A 21707-nucleotide genomic window follows, 5' to 3' on the forward strand; every position below is an offset into this window, starting at 1 on the left:
AAAAATACCCACTCTTATTACTTAGAGGGAAATAAAGTATTTAAAACCTGATATTTAGACCAGCCATGTATTCATACTGGCAGTAAGCTACAGAATCACAAGGGACACGGCTTTAAACACTAGTCTGGGAATTTTTTCTTTTAAGAAATAGAACAGAATAGATGCAAATGGAATGAAGTTTGTTCCTGCCGCTAGTTTTCCAAATCAGGGTTCAAACATGCAGGCTCTTCTGTGTGGTACAGGGGACTCAATTTTATTCCCTGAGGGTGGCAGGGGATCCTCAGTACTAATCCACAGACGAGAACATAAGAAGCACTTCTTAATCCAGTGTAAGGATAAAGGACTGCTCATCAAGCCCTTCTGAAGGTACTGCAGAATAAGATTAAAGTCAATTGAAGATAATTTCACAATTGCACAATTAAAAGCTTCAAGCTACAGCATCAGCAATCATGTTCCAGAAAATGAATTACTAATTCAAACATTACAGTTCCAAATTGTTGGATTTTATATAAAAATCTGGTTTTCTGAATATGATTAAGTAACATATAATCCAAATTAAGGGCAACTAGCATGGCTGTCCAGAACGTGGGTGGCAAGGAAAAAAAAGAGGATTCTGTGGATTTAAAAAAGAAATACAACACCAAGAGTATCAAGGAATGCAAAGTCTTGATCATAACCAGAATGACAGTATAGACATTTTTAGGCCTCTGTCTTAAACTTTGGATCCTGGGACCAGTGCGAATCATCAACTTCTCAGCATCCATTTATTACAAAATACAAATAAAGCCTAAATTTGATAGATGTGAAGAAAATATGACCCAAGGGCGTGCAATGCAGAGATGATGGATATCCAGTCTACAGAGAGCCTAAAACCACAGACCTGACAGGTATGAACTGCCACATTAAGGTCAGTAGGATGCTAATGACATGACATATGGCTTGAAATGGGGAAAGAAGGTGAGGAGGAAGGAGGCAGCAAGGAGGGAAATATGCACAATAGAGCTCAGGCTCACTGCTGTTCCTCCAGATATGGAGGAGAGAACTCTGCACCATTACGTCTGCCTTTCCAGGAGAAAAGGCACATCTGCCACCCCAAGTGAGTGGACAGACCCACAGAGGAACGTGTCTCACAGCATGGTAGAAAACTTGGTTAGTTCAACGGGCTCTGAACTGGTGTAAAGAAATATTCAGATAATTCAGAGACATTCAGAGCAGCCCCATACGTTACTATTTGCACAATTTCATAAACAAGTACACCACATCCACGGGAATCTTTTCTGCAATGTATAAGCAGAACGAGCCCTTGGACCATCACCACAGGTAAGCACAAGGAACAACAGGAATAACAGACCCAAGAACTTCTGCAGAAAGCCTCTATTACTCCCTCTCTCAAGCACACTTCCCTTCACATAGCCACAACAGGGGTCACATCCTGCTTAATTTAAACTTTCTAGCAGGATGTCCATCACGCTGAAGAAAAGAAAGGGTTTATGGCTCAGACAAATTTGTGGCATGGCAAATCAAAACAGTATAAACATGGAACACGAGGAACATGTTCTGATGGTTCTTCCATTTCCTCTTCTGGCTTTAATAAGCTAAGTAACGCTCAGTACTGGCTCTCAAGCCAGTACGTTTTAATATTTTAGATTACTTTCAGAAAGCATCAACTGTCGTCTGAGGAATTATTCCTACTTCAAATCTGTTTCATTTTCCACATAAATTTGCCACTGGTGGAACAAGTAGTCCCTCGTAGGCTGGCCTACAGTCCTGAGTCTCAGCCCTAAGCACTGAATAAATCAACAGATGGGACTCCTCAGCCTCTGCATCCCTTGCCCACCCAGTCTCTGACAGCACGCTTCTCCAGCTTTGATCTCTCCATCAATACTAACACTCTGAAGTCACCTTTCAAAGTCATGCATGTGATCCCTTTATCTCCCCAGTCCTCTGGTCAGATTTTATTATGAATAGGAGCGACCTATACATCTCACTATATGAACTGCAGAGAGCTACAAGAGTAATTGCAGACCTTCTACAATACCTTCCTTTCCATGGCTGAAAGTCCTTGTGAAGGCCCCGTGTTCACCTTAAAAATCTGTAATCATTAAGATCAAGAACTTAATTCTCTTATTTTACAATAAGAGACTAGTCAAAGACAAGGTTTTTACTCTGTGGACCAAGGCCATGTAGAAATGCCTGATCAAGCATTGTACTGCCAATAACCAAGGTTGATTTTTCCCTGGAGAATCACAATTGCCCTTTGTCTCCAGATCCATAGCTCATCTGTGGACCATGACCCACAAGGGGCCAATTTCCACTAGATGAATACCTTAGAGAAAGCGTTTGTATCACTGAGCATGAGCTAAATATACTCCTAACCAAATGAAAGTGAAATGTTTTTCTTAGTACCACTCTGTAGCTAATAGAATAACTTTAAAAGTCAACAGATCCTTATCACCTGGAACCTGAAAACCAATTAACTTCTTATTGTTGCTTTAAGAAGTAACTAGTATAGCAATGTAAGATGATAACATTACTTAGCACTTACAGCGCTTTTTATCTTCAAAGAATTTTGCAAACATAAACTAATTAATCTTCCCAACACGCCTGCAAGGTGGTGTTATTCCTGTATTACAGAGAAGAAAAAAAACCAGCAAAAAACCTGTGGCAGGAGGTTACGTGCTTAGCTCAAGGCCACAAAATTACCCAGAACATAGTGGCACTACATGCTTCTTACAAAAGGTAGCCACTCAAATCAGGCAGATACTGCAGGCGGCTGTGTTTTAGCATAACAAAAAAGTATCTGTCAGAACCCGAGTAAGGACACATTCTGCATTGCAGCTCCCGACATAAAACTCCACTTCTAAGAGCTGCCTCAGATTTCGAGAGACAGCATTTGCAATGTCAGTGAATGGCGATTAATTTGCTCATCAGGAGATCGCAAAGTCACTTGCGCATCATTTCATACCCTCCTGTAAATAATCTGCAAAGCAGGCTGATTCAGTTCTAGTGAGAAGCCCTTGCCTGCTCAATAGTCAAAATCAGCTCATCAATAAGGCGCGGGTACTGGAAGGTCAGCAATGGTCTTACCTATCCTCCCACTGCCTCACACAGGGAAGTCTGAAGCACACGAGCTTTAGGTTTAAAACCACGACCATGTAAATCCCTTAATCCTAGAGTTGACATTTATAATGACTAAAAAGATTAATCATTTTGCTAACCAAATAAGTCATTTTAAGTAGCTAATATTTAAAAGCAATAAACTTTGGAGTCCTATTACATTAAGCTAGAAGTTGCAATTCATGCTTCATGTTTCTGAAGTCTTAAAAATTAATCTGTGACAGTGTTTAACATCTTAAATAATAAAATAAAATTGTCCTAACATATATAGCACTGCTTCAGGTCTTTCTTTTGCTGGATGGTGAGATTTTTCCTGCACCAAAATCAAAATTGTCATGGGAGGGACGTCTAAACAGTAGCTACGATTCATCAGCACAGTGTAACGTACTCTGCATGGCTTTGTTTTTTGGCGACCTCCTATCAGTGATCCAGCACGTTGTGAAGGAAAGAAAATCTTTTTCTTTGCTTCTTTGTTAAATTCAGCTCCTCTTTTTGCAGCTCCATGGAGTTATTAGACTCCTAAGTATTTCAGAAGAGTAAAGACACAAAAACATGCACACAAGTACCTTCTCCTACAAAACTGAAAGCGACAGCATGAAAAGAAATTCACGTTGAGGCTTTGCTGACAACCAGTTGTGCTGAATGATAAACACAGTGAACTCATTCTTGCTGCCAGGTATAAAGACCAACTGACTACCTCCAGGCTAAACTACAGATAACATCAAGCTTTCAAAAAGTAAAAATTTAACAAAACCTGCACTACCTCATTGCCTCTTCTATTAGCAAAAGGTGTCCTGCAGCTCAGCACTTCACTTCATGCAGTTCACAAACAGTGTTGTAACTATTTTGTATGAAAATATGAGCACGCAGAAATCTACAGTGTATCCTGCCACCTGTGCTCATGGTTAGCCTCCCATTCCCACACAAAATCTCACTGACTTGATATGTGGATGACATTGTAAGATCATTGTACTGTCTTGCAACAACAAAAATCTTTGAAATACAACGATGGTTACTTAACACGTACTGCATATGGCTCTCTTCCTTTCAAAATGCATCTGTATAAATAAAAACAAGTTTTTGCATGCCAGTATTTTTCTTGTTATCACAATGCATCCACATAAAAAGCTTTTCAGTTCCTATGAGTCTTGCTGGTTTGATTCACGATCAGCTTCAAATTGTTTGCAAATTATTATATTAATAATTCCAATTATTTTTTCCAAATGCAATTTAAAAAAATACAATTTACTATCTGTAGTTCTACAATCCTTCCCTCCTAATCCATAGTCATGCAACACTTTCAGATGTTTTTGCCTAGCACTCTCCTACGTACATTTTATCACTTCACACAGCAATTTAATTTTGTAAACACAGGGATTTCTCTCTGAGCAACAGAGAAATTTAACTTCATACATTCAGCTTTAATCCTGAATTCAGTAAGATACTTGGGCATATTCCAAAGCATAAGCATTTAGGCTGCTGAATTCAATTAGAAAAGTTGTATATTTAAATTAGACTGCTCATTATAGTTGGATACTTGGAAGCATAAGTAAATAGGTATCGTCTTCCTCTCTAACACAAACAGCAAGCAATCATATCATCACACTTGGAAAGTAAACAGTCTCTCATGGTGCTATATCCACTGTCAAGGATGAGATTAGGTATCTTCTCAAACATGCAATGTAAAATCGAGTATCTAGCTGAAAAATACTTTTACATTAAAAAAACTCAAGGTCTTTATTTACATGTCTGGGTACAGAGTTTAATTACTCACACATTTACCAGTTTTTTTCATCTTATGTAGGGATTAACAACAAAGTGAAAACAAATAAATAAATTAGAAGTTCTAAAAACAGTAGGCTAAATAATCCTTTCCTGAAGAGTTTAAAAACAAAACCAGTCTTGCGACACAAGAAGGAGCTTGAGAAGAAGGTAAGGAGACCACAGCAGGTCTCTCCCTAAAGTTAACTGAACGTATGTTGCCTAGACCAAGTCACTTCTTAAAAATGCATACCCACTCTTCCAATCTTGTCAACTGGGTTTCAAAAATAACAAAGATAATTGTAGCCATATAATAATTCCATGTTAAAATATTTTCTTCTTTATTTTAAATGCTGTTTTTAGAAATAAAATGAGAAACGTACTTTTAGGCTGTTACCTCAATTTATGCAATTAATCTCAAGCAAGAGAAATTCAGTGGACAAGGAAAGATTCTGTGAGAGGAGCTGATGATTGGGGAACTTCCTCTCCACAAGTAAAGATTTCCTGGAATAACGCTACCACTAAATGGGGCACACCTATCTCCTACAGCAGTATCCCCTTCAGAATTATACCATGGATTTTGGAAGTAGGAATACCAAAGATGTGTAGTGAGACAAATCAGGAAGAAGAGGTGGTAAATTTCTGATACATTAACAAAAAGCTTTGAAGGGCTTTACCCCACAATACCTGCTGAAATAACTCACTGGCATTTTTAAATTGTGTCTGATTTGAGAGGCTCAAGAAATTCATGTAACTGCTCCAGTAGCTTTCCACTGGACACTGGAAATTTGATAATATTTTGCACAATCTGGAAAAAAGAAATGAAGCAGTGGTCATCAAAAATTTTAAAAATTATTTCTCAATTAAAGGCATTTATTAACACTTGATTTTTATTTTTTTACTTATAGATTTATTTCCTGTTGGTTTAGCAGACTATGATGCAATTAGACTCTCAAAGCAGCTACATATCTGCACTCTATTTCTAGACAGAAGCAAAAAAAAAATAAAGGGAAGCATGTTTTATATATTATTTAAAAACCTTTAGAATGACCTTGAACACCTTTTCCACCAAATGCTTCCAATGCCAGAAGCAGTAAATTTTCTCAGTCAAAGATGAATCAAAGGAACACTGTACCTAAGACTGCAAAACAAGCCCTTTCTAAACTGACCCTATCAAACATGCAGGTAGTCCCTGAAGGTGCTAAAACAGCAAGCATTAGAGGAAGCCAATAAGCCATAAAAGAAAAATTGAAAGGACAATGAGAAAAATCAAATGGAGACAGATGACAGCACCGAGACCACTGAAAGATGAAGATGACACTACACGTCCAAGATCTACAGATGTGTAACTTATGGCATATTGGACAATAAGTACTGTGTACTTTTCTGAAGAAAATGGAGAGGAAAAAAACCACAAGCCCCTGTGCTTCATCATATGTGGCATGCCAGATTACTTAGTTTCTTCCATTTCACTACTTCTGTTTAAAGAGAACAGTACTCTACTCAGGGAACAGTTTGTGAATTCGTAGTTAAGGAACATTAAATAAACAGTGTCTATTTTGATATAATTTTGTCACTATTACTCTGAAAGCGTCTATAGTATGGGCCTTAGAAAACTTCATTCCTCTTGATTTTTCCTTAGTAAAGTAACAGGATCAAGGTGACTAATGACTTAAACTTGAAAGTAGTGATGACCTGAAGTTTCAACACATCACAGAAACCAAAAATACACAGCAGAAAGCAGACAGGCTACAGTAGCAGCAATCCTCAGTTACATGAGCCTAAGAGAAATATTTTTATTTCCTTTGCAAACATTTGTAGGGAAAAAAGTCAACACCATCTGCACAGCTCTAATTCTAATGTAAAGTTATTCTACTTGGAACAAAGAAAAACCACCAATGGGAAAATATTTTTAAACATTTCTAAAATTAAAACTAAAGTCTTTCTCACAAGGAGAAAGCTTTCCTTATCTACCCCTAAATCTATTTTTGTTTCCACAAAAAAGAGAGTGTAGCTTTACACAGAAAACTGAGGTTTCATTTCAAACAGCTCCTGGCCTATCTTTATTCTTTTAGATGGCTGGGATGCAGTACTCCACACATTCCAGTATTTTTTTTTCCTTATATTAAGTATTTTTGTTTTGGAAGTGTAGAAATGCAAATTAAAGAGTTTACAATTGAATCTGAAAGTGACGCATGAGTGCTTGACCCTAACTGGAGATAAGTGCAACCTCATAGAATCAAAAGGGACCTCTTGAGACCATCTAGTTCAAACCCTCTGCTCAGGTACTGTCAGCTACAGCAAACTGCTCGGGGCCATATCCAGTTGGGTTTTGGATATCTCCAAGGGTATTTGATTCTCTCATCTCTCTGCAGTCCAGGACTCAAACATTTAATGGTGAAAGACACCAACCAGTTAGCATCTGGTTAGATATCATAAATATCCACTAAAAACAAGCAAACAAACAAAACAACACCATACAAACAAAAAACTCCACACAAATAAACCGAACACCTTCTAACTAATTTGCCTGACTAATTTACTTGCTCTACAGTGCTCCATTACAGAGTTATTATATTTTTCATTTACTCATCCACACATACTGTATTTTTCAGCAATCCTGTTTATAGTGCCTTGTGTTATTGGAACAGCTGTATTCATTTATTTGATTAATTTTGAAGCTATTTACAGTTTAGGGATATTGGAGTGGCAATCTTTTGGACAATCCATTAATCAGATTAATTTATGCTGGGGGTCTAGTTTGTAAACTGTAAGGCCTGAATACTTCACACTTGAAACCACCATGCTGTCACTGAGCCATTGACCAACATGGACCATTTACGTAACTTTCCTGTGCATCGTATATTATGTATTTCAAAGATGGTGCATAATGCTTTCCCATCTTTGTAAAATATTTAGGGGGATACAAATGAAGTGTACTGTGTCTGTAGAGTATTACTAAAACTGTTAAAATGGGTATAACAACATACTCTTCCCGCAGCAGGAATGCCTTGTTACTAATGAATTATATACTCTGTTCATATAAAAACTTCTTGCCTACCTTGTCTGGAATACTCATCTGCTTCTCTGTGGACCAAGTCTTTTACCCGGTTTCCGTACAGCAACCTAGAGGAATCATGATCAAAAGCTTTCAGAGTTTCACTGGAGCTGTACGACTTCTGTGTAGGCACTCTGCACTCCTCATTTTCCGTGGAAGAATTTGTGTAGCGCCGCTCCTTGTCCCGCCTGCTCTTCGTCAGGGAGCAATAAGGCCTACGTTCTTTCACATCCATACTTCATTCCTTCCGTGCGCTCATCGGCCCAACTTGCTTGGAATTCTTCTCTGCATTCAGCTCACATCCACCTAAAATAAAATTAGAAAGACAAATTACGTGTTACAATGTTCTCTAACTGCTCTGGTTTCTGCCTAACTACCTGATACAGAAAGCAAGGCCTGATCAACCATGGGCGAAACGCAGTCCTGTCACGTTTGCAAGACTTCCAACAGTTTCACGTACGAGCTATCCTGACAAAAAACTAGCCAAGAAATTCCTGTTAACAACAATGCAATTCATGGTGTACTCCTATTTTTATAGGGAAGATGAGAAGACCAAAACCAGACTGAAAACTCAGAGGAGGGGGGGAACTCAGCCTTTCAGCTTAAAGAACACGTTACGTGCTTGAAGTCTTTCTACCTGCAAATACGTCGGTTTCGCTTATTCAGAGAAAGGTGCATGCTCTAATGGGAAAGATATATGTGCTTTTTTCTCCTGCTTGTCAGGAACTTCTGCTTTTACCGTCTGTTTCTGATATACAGACTTCTACAATTTTTCTTGTCAATTCTATTCTTTTAGAATTGTTCTCATCAAAAACATGCGCACAATTTCTGAGCATGTTACAAAACATTGCAGGTGATATGCAGGAAGGCTTCTCTCAGGTAGCATGTTCTATATAACTAACTTCTGCTGGAAAGCAAGTAAATATTTGATTTGAAAATGACAGTCACGAGTAATGTTTCCTTCCATCATGTTTTTGAGGAACATTACAGTAAGAATCTTATTGCTATTTATTTTTCTTTAATGTTTCATTCCAGTAAGTTTTCAAAACAAGACTTCTCAGTTTCATCTCACGGGCCCTGCACACTTAACATCTACAGTTCTGACAGAGTAAGAAATAGTTTCGAAATTTTGCTGTTGTTTTTAAAGAGAAGAGCTAAATTAAAATCAAGAATATAATTCATATATTTAAACAACTGAAAAAATGTCTAAATGAAGAATAGTTTGGATGACTTTATATTTCTTGACTTTATATAACTTTGATATTTCTTGTTCAACACATCATATATTAGGGCTCTCTGTTTTGTCTCAAGAACTCTCTCCCTGGTGCTCTCCTCAATTTAACATACTTAAATACCACAAATTATACTTTTGCAAAGTATTATCAGTCAAGTGATGTAGAACTAAAATGACAGTTTACAGCACATATCACAAAGCAATACCCAACTCCATTGGCACCTTGTTCAGCAAAACCAAGGTTGCTTTAGAGCCCTTCGCCTGCTTCACTTTAAACATTTAATATCAAACTAATTAGTTGTCACTCCTGAAATGATTTTGAGAGAGTATTTAATTTAACACTGAACTGTAACTCAAGTTATTGAACAGCAGGTCTTTTATCATCTTCTGTCTTGAAATTCTCTGGAAAGCTCTCACGTTTCTTGACCTGTCTGAATCTCAAGTTAGACTAAAAGACAAAGCTATGAAGCCTTCCATTTGAGCAAATTCTCTTTGATATTTATTACATTTACAAATGTTCTTCAAGGGGTAAAAGAATCTGAAATATTGGTATGTTGGCAAGAAAACTGAAGTAGTGTAATAGTTTACTTAAATTCTGGCTATTTGGATACCTGCATGTCTGTGTAGCGTATCTATTTACTGTATATGGAACACCCAGATTTTAAAATATTTTATTGACTAATGAATTCAAGTTCTTTTCATGTAAAAATAATTTTCTAAGAATTTTGTGAGCTTTTGGTTTATTAGTGTTAAGCTGAACTGTGAACTTAAAATTAACAGGTATTCTTCAGTGTAAAGACTTCATGTGGAAGCTTATCTCCCCTCTCATCTACGTGTTTCAAGACTATAAAGGCACAATAATTCCTAATGTCTCTAAATTGGTCCATGGGAAAACTGACGTGCACAATTCCTCATCAAAGATTAAATAATTGTGATTTTTTTTCAAGTTTCCAGGCATATGTAGCTCACATTAAAAAAAAAAAAAAACTAAAAAACCCCACTCTTTACACAATTCTTTGTTACTATACCAAGCTAAAATCCTCAAAGATTTAATCTATGCTGTAGCATGAGGAACTACTGATCTGCTTCCCACAAAAGTCAATGAATTCAATAAAACATCAAAAGGCAGTTTTCTGGGTTATCTATTGCCTCTCCATGCAAAGAATGAAAAAGTTAAAAAAAAAAAAAACACAACCTGTTTAATAGCACCAGATTATTGAGACACTTTGACTGTGAGCATAGCACCATGATGAACAATGAAGGGTAGTGGATTTCTTGTGGACATTTTGAAAAAAAAAACACCAAAAAAAACCAAAAAAAAACCTGTCAGATTTAAGAGCCTGATCTTTTTGAACCTGGCATTATACAAAACACCTGTTTACCTTTGGTAACCTTTAACTTCTGGGAAACTATTAGTATCTCTCAGCAAGCTTTAGGAAATATTTAACGTCCTTAGGCTCACGCCTTTCAGTGAGCCTTTCACGTCTTTTTCTCATCAGTGAATTAACATACATATTGGAGATAAGGAGACAGAATAAAAACTATCTTAAAGTTATGTCTACAAATAAATGTCCTGTACCACAATCAAAATACAGAAAGAGAGAACACCAATTGCTGAATACAGAACCATATCAGCATTAACAATTACTTATTAGTCTAGTTATGACAAGTCAAACAATGGAAGATTTGCAGATAGCTTTACAAGATCTGAACCTTAAGTCTTGAACAAAACATCCCACTGCAGTACTAAATACTGCGACAGTCTCAAGACTGTGCAGGACTTATTTCTCCCACCATGAATCCCCTCCCAAGCCCCCAATTTTCAACACACACCCCCTTTCTCCCCCCACAAATTTGACCAGCATATTCAGTTAATGGTAAAAATATTTCTCAAAAAAATCCTGTCAGTAATGACATCTGATTAGCGGCTTTGTTATAAAGATCACTATAGTTGCAATACAAAAAAAAAAAAAAAAAAGGCAAAAAAACCCCAACCAAACAACCAAAAAAAACCCCAACTTACTCAAATATTCAGATTTAACTGAAACTACTGGTAGGCAAATTTCAACACATTTCATTTTTTCTTCTCCTCTGTTTTCTGTATCTTAAAAGCTGCATCCCAGTGGGAGTTACCCTAATGTACTGTCTAGCTTTCTTTCACTATGCCTTAGAAAAAGCTCAGACGAAATATTGGTAATGAGTACAATACAAACACAAGGGAACGCAGCAACTAATTTGATGCATGAATAGGTTTTTTTTTTGACAAATCAGATTAAAATTTTAAACCAAATAAAATTAAATTTATTTTGTGACATGATACAAAAACACTTGCCTTCATCTGCAAGTAATCTTTGCCCATATGTCAATATTTATGGTCCACCAAATAGCTTTGCTCAAATTAAATGAAAGAAAATTTCCATAGAGCAATATTTACAAAGCTATTGAACCACTAACTCACCCACTCACAAGAGGATGTCAAAACAGCCATGCTAAATACTGTTACATGTTGCATTATAATGCTAACTGGCAATGGTCTGCATATACTGAAGAAAATTGAAAGTTAACTGACTGATGTATGCCACTCGTTCAAGTGTTTTTGCCTAATGCTGTTCTATGTATGAAGAACTGAGGGTGCTCAGATGTGTCACTGACTATTGGGATCTCCTGTGACCTTTTTAGTGATCTGACCAGTGTTAAAGGCTCCTGTTTGGATTTAGCAGGAGAGAGGATGTTAATCAGCAGACCGAGATGTCAGCTCCTATATATTCATGTCTGTTCCATTTGTGTACATGGCTTAGCTGATTGCAGCCCCAATCAGACCAAACATTCCTACTGTCACTCCAAATTTTAAAAACCATTCAAAACCATAAACAGCAGATGCCTGCTTTTTAATTAATACTTACTTATTTCTTCTAAAATTAATTTAGAAGGGAAGCAGGAAAATCAAAGCAGCTTCTCCGGTACGTGACTAGGTCATTGGGACCACAGAACTCATTCCCTTGTGTGCAAATGCTTACACACAATATTTAATTACTAAGTCAGATAAGGTATGTGCAAATAGTAATTAGAACAATCAACTTGTTGTAAGATCACAGTTTTTTATTCTAAGTGTTTTAGACAGCCTGAGCGTGCAAACCAAACCAGAGCAGGAGGCACACTCTCACACAACTCTTGAAGCTACGGCAGAGCTCCGACAACTGAACAGAAGTCTCAGACACAGCCAAAGCTGGCTGATGCAAAAGAAGTAGTTTTACTTAAAAATCTCCAAGACGGCATTTCAGTTACTTTTAATAAAGTCACAGTAGTGAAAAGAAACAATTGTTTAACTTTTTACACACACCAAAAAAAAAAAAAAACCAAACAACAATACCTTACCACTGAAGCCCTTCGCTGCAATATAGGAAAAGTACAGCAGACATAAAATGTAGTGTATATTTTAATTGTCAAGATGTAAATGAGGATTTAGGGTCATACTACAGTGTTATCTAAAACATTCAGCTACAACTTTAGCATGCCTGCAGGCCTTTTAAACTTTTATGGTAAATTACTGCATTTGATTCAATCTGAGTTCCCCAGAAGGGTTATTACAGTTTGGCAAGAGGTTGGCAATTCTCCCAACACACACAGTGCTCCCTACCCGTCTCTCAGGATCTTCTTCCAGAATAGAAGCTGGTTAAAACAGTAACGTAACTGATTAAGAAGCCTAAACATACCTCGATATTTTATGCTCCTTAATATCCAAACGCTACACAGATACAAAATAATAAAAAGGTATGAAAAAAGATGCTTGTTAACAAAACAAAGAAGTGATATTTGAACGGAAAAGACTATACCACTGCTTGTGTTGATTTATGGATCTGCTACAACATATATTATATTTGCTTTCGATGTGTATAGCCATTTTAGACAGCTCAAAACATAAAAAGCAAAAATAGAATTGGTTCTGAGAATAACTAAAGTATTATTTTAACATATACAGTGCTGGAATAGAAAAGGTTTCAAAAATGAGAGGGTAAAATGTATAGATTTCTTTGTTACAGAAGAACAGTAATGAGCATGAGATATGGTTATAAGCCCAGTGTATGAACTCAGTCTCACAGGCAGAAAGCACCACTAACAAAAGGCACCTACCGCTGAGAGCAGAACTCTTCCTTCCATCCCCAAGGCAGGGGAACCAAGTTGTGGAAGAAACTTAGGCATTTAACACAATCTTCCCTCCAAAGACCTAAATCTAACAATTTAAGCATTTCTAACATCAGCATTCACGGTTCCATTCAAAAGCCCGCATTACTACTGGATTACTATTATTTTTATTACTTATTACTATTATTATGAATAGGTAACATTGATCCTTCTGCACTGATCCCTTAATACAAGGGCAGACTGGACTGTGCTTGCTTTGGTCAGGAACAAACTTCTTTTTGTGATGCACTACTACATAAGCACAGGCAGGGAAAGCATAGCAGGACTGCAGTGGGAAGAAGCAGGCTCACATTTCTGTTTGAAATAGAAGAGGATTGTACAGGTTGGGAGTCAAGTCGGCTCCTATTGTCAGCAATGAAAACAATTGCTGCAAATCATGCCTAAGTGGTTCTACTGAATTATTTTAATTGGAATTTCCTTTTAATTGTACTTGTTTGTTAATGTAAATATTACATTAATTACAATTTGCACTAGTTATAATACTTGCATGCCTTTTAATAGCAAAAGAACAAAGCCAATTCAGCTGTAGTAACAAGAAGATTAAAAAGGCTAAGCGTAATATGCAACAATCAAGCAGAAATTAAGAAAGTTTCTTGTCCACAAAAGATACTCACAATTCCCACAACTAATCACCCATAAAACCTATTACAAACAAATACTAAGAAAAACTCAAAAGGCATAAAAGAGTGATGAAATTTCCACTTCAATGGCTGATAAAGTGAGATATGTCAGAAATCAACTGAGCTGGAAAAATGACACTTTGAAGAGGTGCTTAGGATGATCTGTAGCCATGGTGTGCCATTAGTCAAACTGATGACTCTTAATACATGGATATTTCAGGTCATCATATCTAGAAACTCACTTTAATATTAAAAGTCTGTCTTCCAGCCCAGAAAAGCATCCAAAGTCAGCATTCTTAAGGGGGAGTGGGAAACAGATGGCCTGCCAGACAGGCAGTTCACAAACCAAAATTTGAAAAAGCCTACTTGAGTCACTGACTAATCCTACTTTTTAGAATTAGATCAAAAATAGAAAGGGGAAGGAAAAAAAAAAAGAAAAAAGAAGGAAGAAAAATGAACACTAGAAAAAAAATAGTGCATATTCTTCAAGCGTTTTTCTGCATTAGTCAGGGGAGCAGAGCATTCATATCTGCCATCGCTACAGGACATAATGTTAATAAAGATTACTTTGCACAGTCCATCTAAAAATCTCAGCTTGATCAGCGGCAGAATAAACAACAAATAAATGCATTCTATGTTCATTAGAAAAGTTTGTTGCAATGACAGTTAGGAAAATTAGCAAGAAGATAAAAGAGATCTTCAGGGCCCTGCTTAGTCACAGAGGCTGACGTTTGTGTAACAATTTTTGCTGCCAGTACTTAAAATTGAAACCCCTGAGGGGGGGGGGAAAGAAAAAAAATATATAAGGGAGAGAACACCTCATGCCTTCCCTCCTGTGAGATGCTGCACTCCCTGTAATGATGTGAGCACTCCCCTGGATGACATTTTCCTTTGAAGGTACAAAGCCCAGGACCGTGCAGCAGAGCTTGAGATGGAGCTGGAGCTGTTTGGGCTTGCTGGAAGCCCTCCCACAGCAGGGCTGTGAACCTCCAGGAGCAAGAACTAAAGAGAGCCACAGTTGGACCATGCAGGAATATGACTTGGGGCTGTGCTGGCTATTTAGCTGCCAGGCAGGCTCTACAGACAGGGGTAACTTGCAAGCAGGGAGGGCTAATGCAGTGGATCAGCTTCTCCTCTGGAGGAACTCAAAATGGGCTATCATTGGCAATTTCTGTTCCTCCTTGGGAGGAATGGTTTGCAGAAGCTGTCATGCATTTCAGATCTTGAGAGGAGATGTCTAATTTGGGGGATTTGGATAAGATTTTTCTTTTTTCTTGAGGGGCTGAGAGAGCTAAGTGAGAAAGAGAACACCAAGACTGAAAGAGTGAAATGATGTGGCATGCTCCGGTACCGAAAATGAGGGTGAGAATATGCAATGAAAAGATGGAGAGGCGAAGGATAGCAGAAATGCTGCAGCATAATGAAAAAATGAACAGCGAGCTGAACTCAGGATAGAGAGCGGAGGGAGAAGGAATAATTCAGAATGGCAACGCTGGGGATGAGAAATGATGCAGCAAGCCTAGGAAGAGAGAAAACCCTAAGAGGAAAACCTGAACAGAGGAAAAGAACAAACAAAACTTCAGAAGAGAAACATCATGCCTTATTTACTTCAGAGAAAAATAATCAACTCTGAGAGTCAGCACTGCATAATTCATTATTCAGCAACAATTAAAAAGGCCTAAATACTTTTTTCCACTCCTTTAAACTTGAAATTCATCCTTTATGCCATCACCTCCTTCCTTACCCATCTTTTAGCTATGATTTTTCCCCTCCTTCTCCTCATCCAACCCATGGAAATGGCCTCCTGATTTATGCAAGTACAATTCTTTCTCGATCAATTTAACAGAGGAATTGTTTGACATTTCAAGAATACAATTGAACAAATCTTTCTTGAAATAGTCTACTTTTGTTCAGAGATAAAACCAAAGAAATCTAGGGACATTTAAAACAAGTGATATGGAGAACCTGACACAGGAACAGCACGCAACAAGCCACAAGCAACAGCAAAGGTGCAACAGTCCCCAAGCGGAGAACACAGCCTAACATTTTCTTCATTTCTGTTTGGAGAACAAAATTATCTTTATGTCAAGCTTTACCATCAGAACAGGCTGTCTATCATTCAACTCCCCCTTCTCCTAACAGAGTTAATTTCAAACACTTTGACAGTAGCGAGGCTTCAAAACCCATACCTCTCTCCAGTCACTGTAAGGGAAATGAAGTATACCACATGCCATACCCATAGCTGGGCATACTGTGACAGAATTCAGCTGAAAATATCTTTATGTTGGTGTGTGGAAATGTAAGGAGGACCTGAGGAACCTCCAATGAGGACATCACTGGGGACAGGGAAGAAAGAAGAGAGCAGGGTAGGTGCTGGACCTGTGGCTGTGTGACATTGGATACACGTGCAGCATCGGCCTTGGTTTCCACGTACAGCTCCTCATAGCGAAGGCTGAAATTCCTGAGAAACACAGGACATTCACAACAAGATTTTTCTTTTCAAAGTGATCAGACGGGTAACTGGATTTTTCAGTCCCAGTCACACTGTAATTACAGTACTGTCTCTGTCTGGAAACCTGGAGACTCACTAATGACTCACCTCAATACGGAGTGACTAGGAAGATGTATAAGGCATGCTGCCAATTGTTTTTTGTTTTTTATGCTCAACAACTCTGTTTTGTTCAAAATTACCCCTTGCCCCTATGACTTTCCTTCCCAAACCAGCAACAAATCAAAACCATACAGATGCAAACTGGAGTCCCCCAGATGATGAAAACCCCCACAGCAACACCAGAATTACTCTATGCTCCTACTGTTACAACATTTGTTCGCCACTCCTAACCCAGAAGTGTGAAAATTTATTAGCTGATGCCCACATCGCGTGAAGTATAGTAAAGCACTGTTTAACTTGTTGAAGTTTACATTAGCAGTGCCTACTCTGTGTATAGATATCCCATCCGTCAGACTGCATCGGCTGTCACATCTCCCTTCATACTCCCAGGTTCCTGCGCCCCTGCCTGCACGAGCTGCACCCTTTGCTCACCACCTCTGCCTCCTCTCCAGCGCTATCCTCCATCAACAGCAAAGGGAGGAGGATGCTTGCTCTGCTGGATCACTTCCTTTCTGTAATACCTCTTCCCTCTCTCTTTCAAACCGTCCCTTTCATAGCACCAGATTTTTAGCCTTACCTAAGGTCATACAAACCCTTTTTGTCCTCTAATCACCCCTGTTTCACTCTCACATCCCCACGTTTTGTCTCCAAATTCAACCCAACAAAGACTTTGATTAAGGCAAACAAAAGAATGACACATTTCGAAATAAGCTCTTTGGTTAACTATTTGAGGCATACCATTTCCCACCCTACTTAGCAAGTTCGTTCAAAGCACCACCTTTCTCTCTGATAGCTTCTACACAGCCTGCTCTGACATGGCCCTAGCTTGCTACCAACCAAAATCCTCTCCGGTAACAGCCTTCAAAGAACACCCGATTAACCCCTAATAACGTAAAGCCTCCTTCCTGAAGCTATAGAAGTGCCATGAAGATCTGCCTCCTGCTGACTTCCTCCTCCTGTGTCAGCCACCCGCAGGCACGGCACCCAGCCGTACTCCCACATGCTGCATGAGTTGCTGCTGGCAGGGCCCAGGGACAGCGCCTGGTGCAGCACGCAGACCTGACACAGGCCAGTCACAACCTGTAACAGAAATACTTCGTTGCCTAAAGATCTTGATTCTGCAAAGGAAGCGCAAGCTTCTATACAAAGAGTTGAGCAGCTTCGCATTATGCTTTTGAAAGGCATGGACATTGCTCCCTTAAATCCTTATTCCCACATAAGACAATATCCAGAATTTCTCAGTACAAGCATTGATTAAAGGCCCTTTTAAGTAAAGTAGCAATTCAATTCAGTAACAGATCTGAAAGTGACCTCTAAAGGATGGACCTCTATCTTCTATCCTTTAAAAAAAAAAATCTCTATACAACAAATGGAAAGCTGCCCTCCACATGCATGCACAGTCAACTATAATTGAGTAATGAAAATGTTTAACAATTATCAATGAAATCCTTTGTGATCTAATGTGAGTTTTGTACAGAAGTTCCACAGGTCAGTAACACTAGAACTAAACTTATTCTACTCCACCTACCTTTATTTCTTACTAAATACATTCAGCAAGCACAGGCGTAAGACTAGAAGCCAGGAGCACTGCAGGCTTCAGCTCACTACAGGACAGGGAAAGCAAAAGCACAGAGAGAACCAGAATCTTCCCCACGATGACAGTCAAGATGCCTCACACAAATGCATACGGAGTACTTGGATGGATGAGCAGTTTGATTTTCATCCAGTTTCAAGTATTTCCAATTCCATTTTAATATGAAACATCTGTATGGATGTATTCGTGGAAGTATCATTAATGTGTTATTTGCCATCAATTTATTATTTAAATAGCTTTATACCTAATAATAACCTATTTGTGTTTTTCTTACTTCTATAGCTAAGGACACAAATTCCATTCCCATATAGGCTTTTCCAAGCACCAACTTTTTCCCTGAACTGTCTTGATACTCAAGACGTTTTTGTGGGAGAAGAAAGAGGGCATGAGACGCATTCAAGAAGTCAGGATCTGGAAGGTTTCTTGATCTACACAATGGAGCAGAGGGGCTCATCTTCAACCTAATGTGGAGGACACTACAGCACAGTAGGAAGTCTGGGAAGTTCCTTCAGCTGCATTAGCTACGTTAAGAAGTTTTTACTTTTAAGAAAATTCTGATCCTTCTCTCCTGCTTCTGACAGGTTGGCCAGGACTAAGCATATGCAGGCATCAGAAAAAAGAGAAGCAGCCCAGCACCTGTACCTGCACCTGGAGGAATCAACGTCTTGATTCTGTATTTGCACAGCTGAGGAGCAGGCTTCAAAATGTACAGTACTGAGAGATCCAGTCTCGACTGAAAAGTTTCGCCAGTACAGTCAAATTTACTATAAGTCATAGCTTAAGCCAGCAAAATTTATTGTGCAGATGCAGCTACACTGACTGAAGAGTGCACTTTTAAAACCACTGATGGAGATGAGCCCTGAGACTGGAGCCGGTCTGATGAATATCACAGGCTCTTAACACACACAGGTGAAAGGATGAGAATGCCCAGAAGGATGAATGAAGGGGATCACACCACTCAGCTATCATTTCCGGATGTACTCGTCTTCTCGGGGTGTCCTTATTCAGCTGAGGACAATGAATGGGCTGCTTCACTCCTCCTTGACCCCCTGCAAGTTTAGAGGTTGGCTCAAAGCACTCACCAACATTCATGCACATACTGCCAGGACAGGATTACCGGGCTGTGGGTGGGTGATATAGTTAATTGGGGTTTGCAAGAAACAGGTGTTCAGAAAGAAATAGATTTAGCACATGATATAAGCATTTGGAGAGCTTACCTTTCATACGGGGGCATGGGAAGGATAAAGGAAATCTTAATACTCTGTTATGTCAGTTAGATCTCCATATAACTGAATGCAAGTATTTGAAATCTAAGAATTCACACGCGGACAGAAAGCAGTGCAAAAGAAAAATCCCCAAACCCACAAACACCAAGCACAGCTGGAACAGAGAGACAGGCTTGTACAGAGAGTTCGGAACATAGCGACGGAGACTAGAGCAAAGTAGGTTAGAGAGCTTGGAAAGGTGAGGAGACATTAGTTCTGTGGCCTGATTCTGTAAAAAACATCAGATCTTCACTGATGCACAGATCTGGCTTCCCTAACACTTAAAAGATTAATTAAACATTACAAAGAGAGTGAAATATTTGCGTATGCATATATATATAAATGCTTTATATACATACATGTATACCTGCATATAAATAAAAAAAAAACTATGAAGGCTGTCCTGTGGTGTAAGCATTGTTGGGGTTGTGAATGAGACAAACATACCAGTCTTCTCTCTTGAATCTAAAATACCAAAGAACACTGCGTAGCTAACCTAAGCCATCCATATGTATTACTTTGTACTGTCTTACCTGGTATAACCACAGGGCTATGTTCCTGAATACGTGAAGGAGGAATCAGTGGCTTTTAGCACAAGTGTCAGATTTATCAGGAGCTGCTGCCTCATAAGGGAAAAGTACCGTCTATCAGCAGGTCAGAAACATTGCTGAGAGGCTGCATCCTCTACATCCTATTGAAGGATATAGTTACTTCTCACAACGGTATGGCAACAACCACAAAAACACTACCGGCTGGTACTTGACTAATGTAAAGGGCACTGACTGTCCTGGAGAATTGCTAGATTAGAGACTGTTACTGATCAGTAATAGGTACAATCAGGAGCTAAGGAAGCAGTATCTTACCTCACTACAACATCACTCCTGAAAGCTTATTCAAACCAGTGTGCCATGCTTATGAAAGGACACAATGTGGTTTTCTTAGAAAGTTATCTCAGTCTCAGTTTCTGAATGTCTTGTCTGTAGCATCACAAAGGCAGGTCAGATTCATCAAATGAGATGTACTTCAGATTCCCAAAATACAGTTTGCCAGAATACCTGCAATAAAATACTAGAGTCCAGTTTTTCACGCAACCAAGAAAAAAAGACTTGGGAGTCTTCTGAGGGAGTCTACATTCTCTCTACTGACTGCACAGGAAGCCAACAGGAACTGGCTGATGCTTACAAGAAATTTGGTTAAAAATGTCATTCTAAAAAAATCCAGCAGAACAGCTTTTAATTGTTTTGGAAAAGGAAGATGAAGGACAGTAGCAACTGCAATAGCATCTATCCCCTTCCCTCCTTTCCACTTTGCAGATGCCTCAGTTTGAACGGTCATCCAAGAAAAGCAAGCGTGTGTTGCAGTGCTCCACAACCAAACAGGCCTGGACACCCATAGCATCATCCCACGTTCCTCCAGCTGGAGCTGGGCCTTGACGTGGCAAGGAGAGAGTCACCAAAACAGGAGAAGTGGTTTAACCAGGTCTGATAAAAACGAAAGATCTGGAGTTCCACAGAGTGCTCACACAGAGCCTACCCAACACAAAATGCAACCCACTGCAACCACAGGTACTCATGGCAGCAGAGAACCTTCTGCACAGGATACGCTAGCTACTAGAAGACTACTCATGGCCCCTTTTCTCCTTATGTAGCAAGGTATTAGCTCATTGCTTCCATTGACTTTCATTTAAAATAAATAAATCCTTTAAGCCAGTTTTACGTAGTAAGTTTCTGACCTGCAGCTATCACTTCAGACAGTCTGAGGAGATTTGATAGTGTTGACCGACACAGTTCTTTTGGATAGGAAATATGAACCAGATGGTCCTAATTTCAGAAAGCTTTAATCTAGTGATATTTCTATCTATGACACAGCCCAATAAATACAATCCTTGTGAATGCTAGTAAGAGGCCAGAGGCTTTGTACCAACATGGCAGAGCAGGGTCTCAGGAGCTCTCTGGGGTTGTCTTGACCTGGGCTGCTTTCAAGTGATGTCAGGTGGTCCAGGAATTGCATCCTAACAGACAGTAGTCCTTTTTGGCACCTGAGGCTGGAGGGGGCTTTGGGGCGACTTGCAAAACTTTAGCTGGGAATGAATGAGAAGAAAGCAGACTGGCTACGTTAAGGAAACATAAAATCAAGCCCAAGTGGACCGTGAGCAAGAAGGAAGCCCTACCACAAACACCACACCCCTGTGGTGAAGGACGGAGAATGGCGGTGGCTACCTGCAGGTACACCCCCACCCCCCAC

The 21707-nt window shown here is 39.0% G+C and overlaps 1 protein-coding gene across 5 annotated transcripts in view; it reads right to left on the bottom strand.

The window, feature by feature from the left end:
• LOC310899262 (teneurin-3-like) overlaps window positions 1–21707 on the bottom strand; it is a 1088357-nt gene that overhangs the window by 86861 nt on the left and 979789 nt on the right. For all 5 annotated transcript variants that reach the window (XR_014584113.1, XR_014584114.1, XM_083835486.1 and 2 more), the window contains exon 14: window positions 7940–8242. Coding sequence is in view for 3 of the 5 variants with exons in the window: in XM_083835486.1 (XP_083691612.1) it covers window positions 7940–8171 (232 nt within the window). In the remaining 2 variants the exon portion in view is untranslated. The remainder of the gene's footprint in view (window positions 1–7939; window positions 8243–21707) is intronic.

Source organism: Anser anser (genome assembly GCF_964211835.1).
Source record: "Anser anser genome assembly, chromosome: 4".
In the NCBI taxonomy this organism is placed as follows: Eukaryota; Metazoa; Chordata; class Aves; order Anseriformes; family Anatidae; genus Anser; species Anser anser.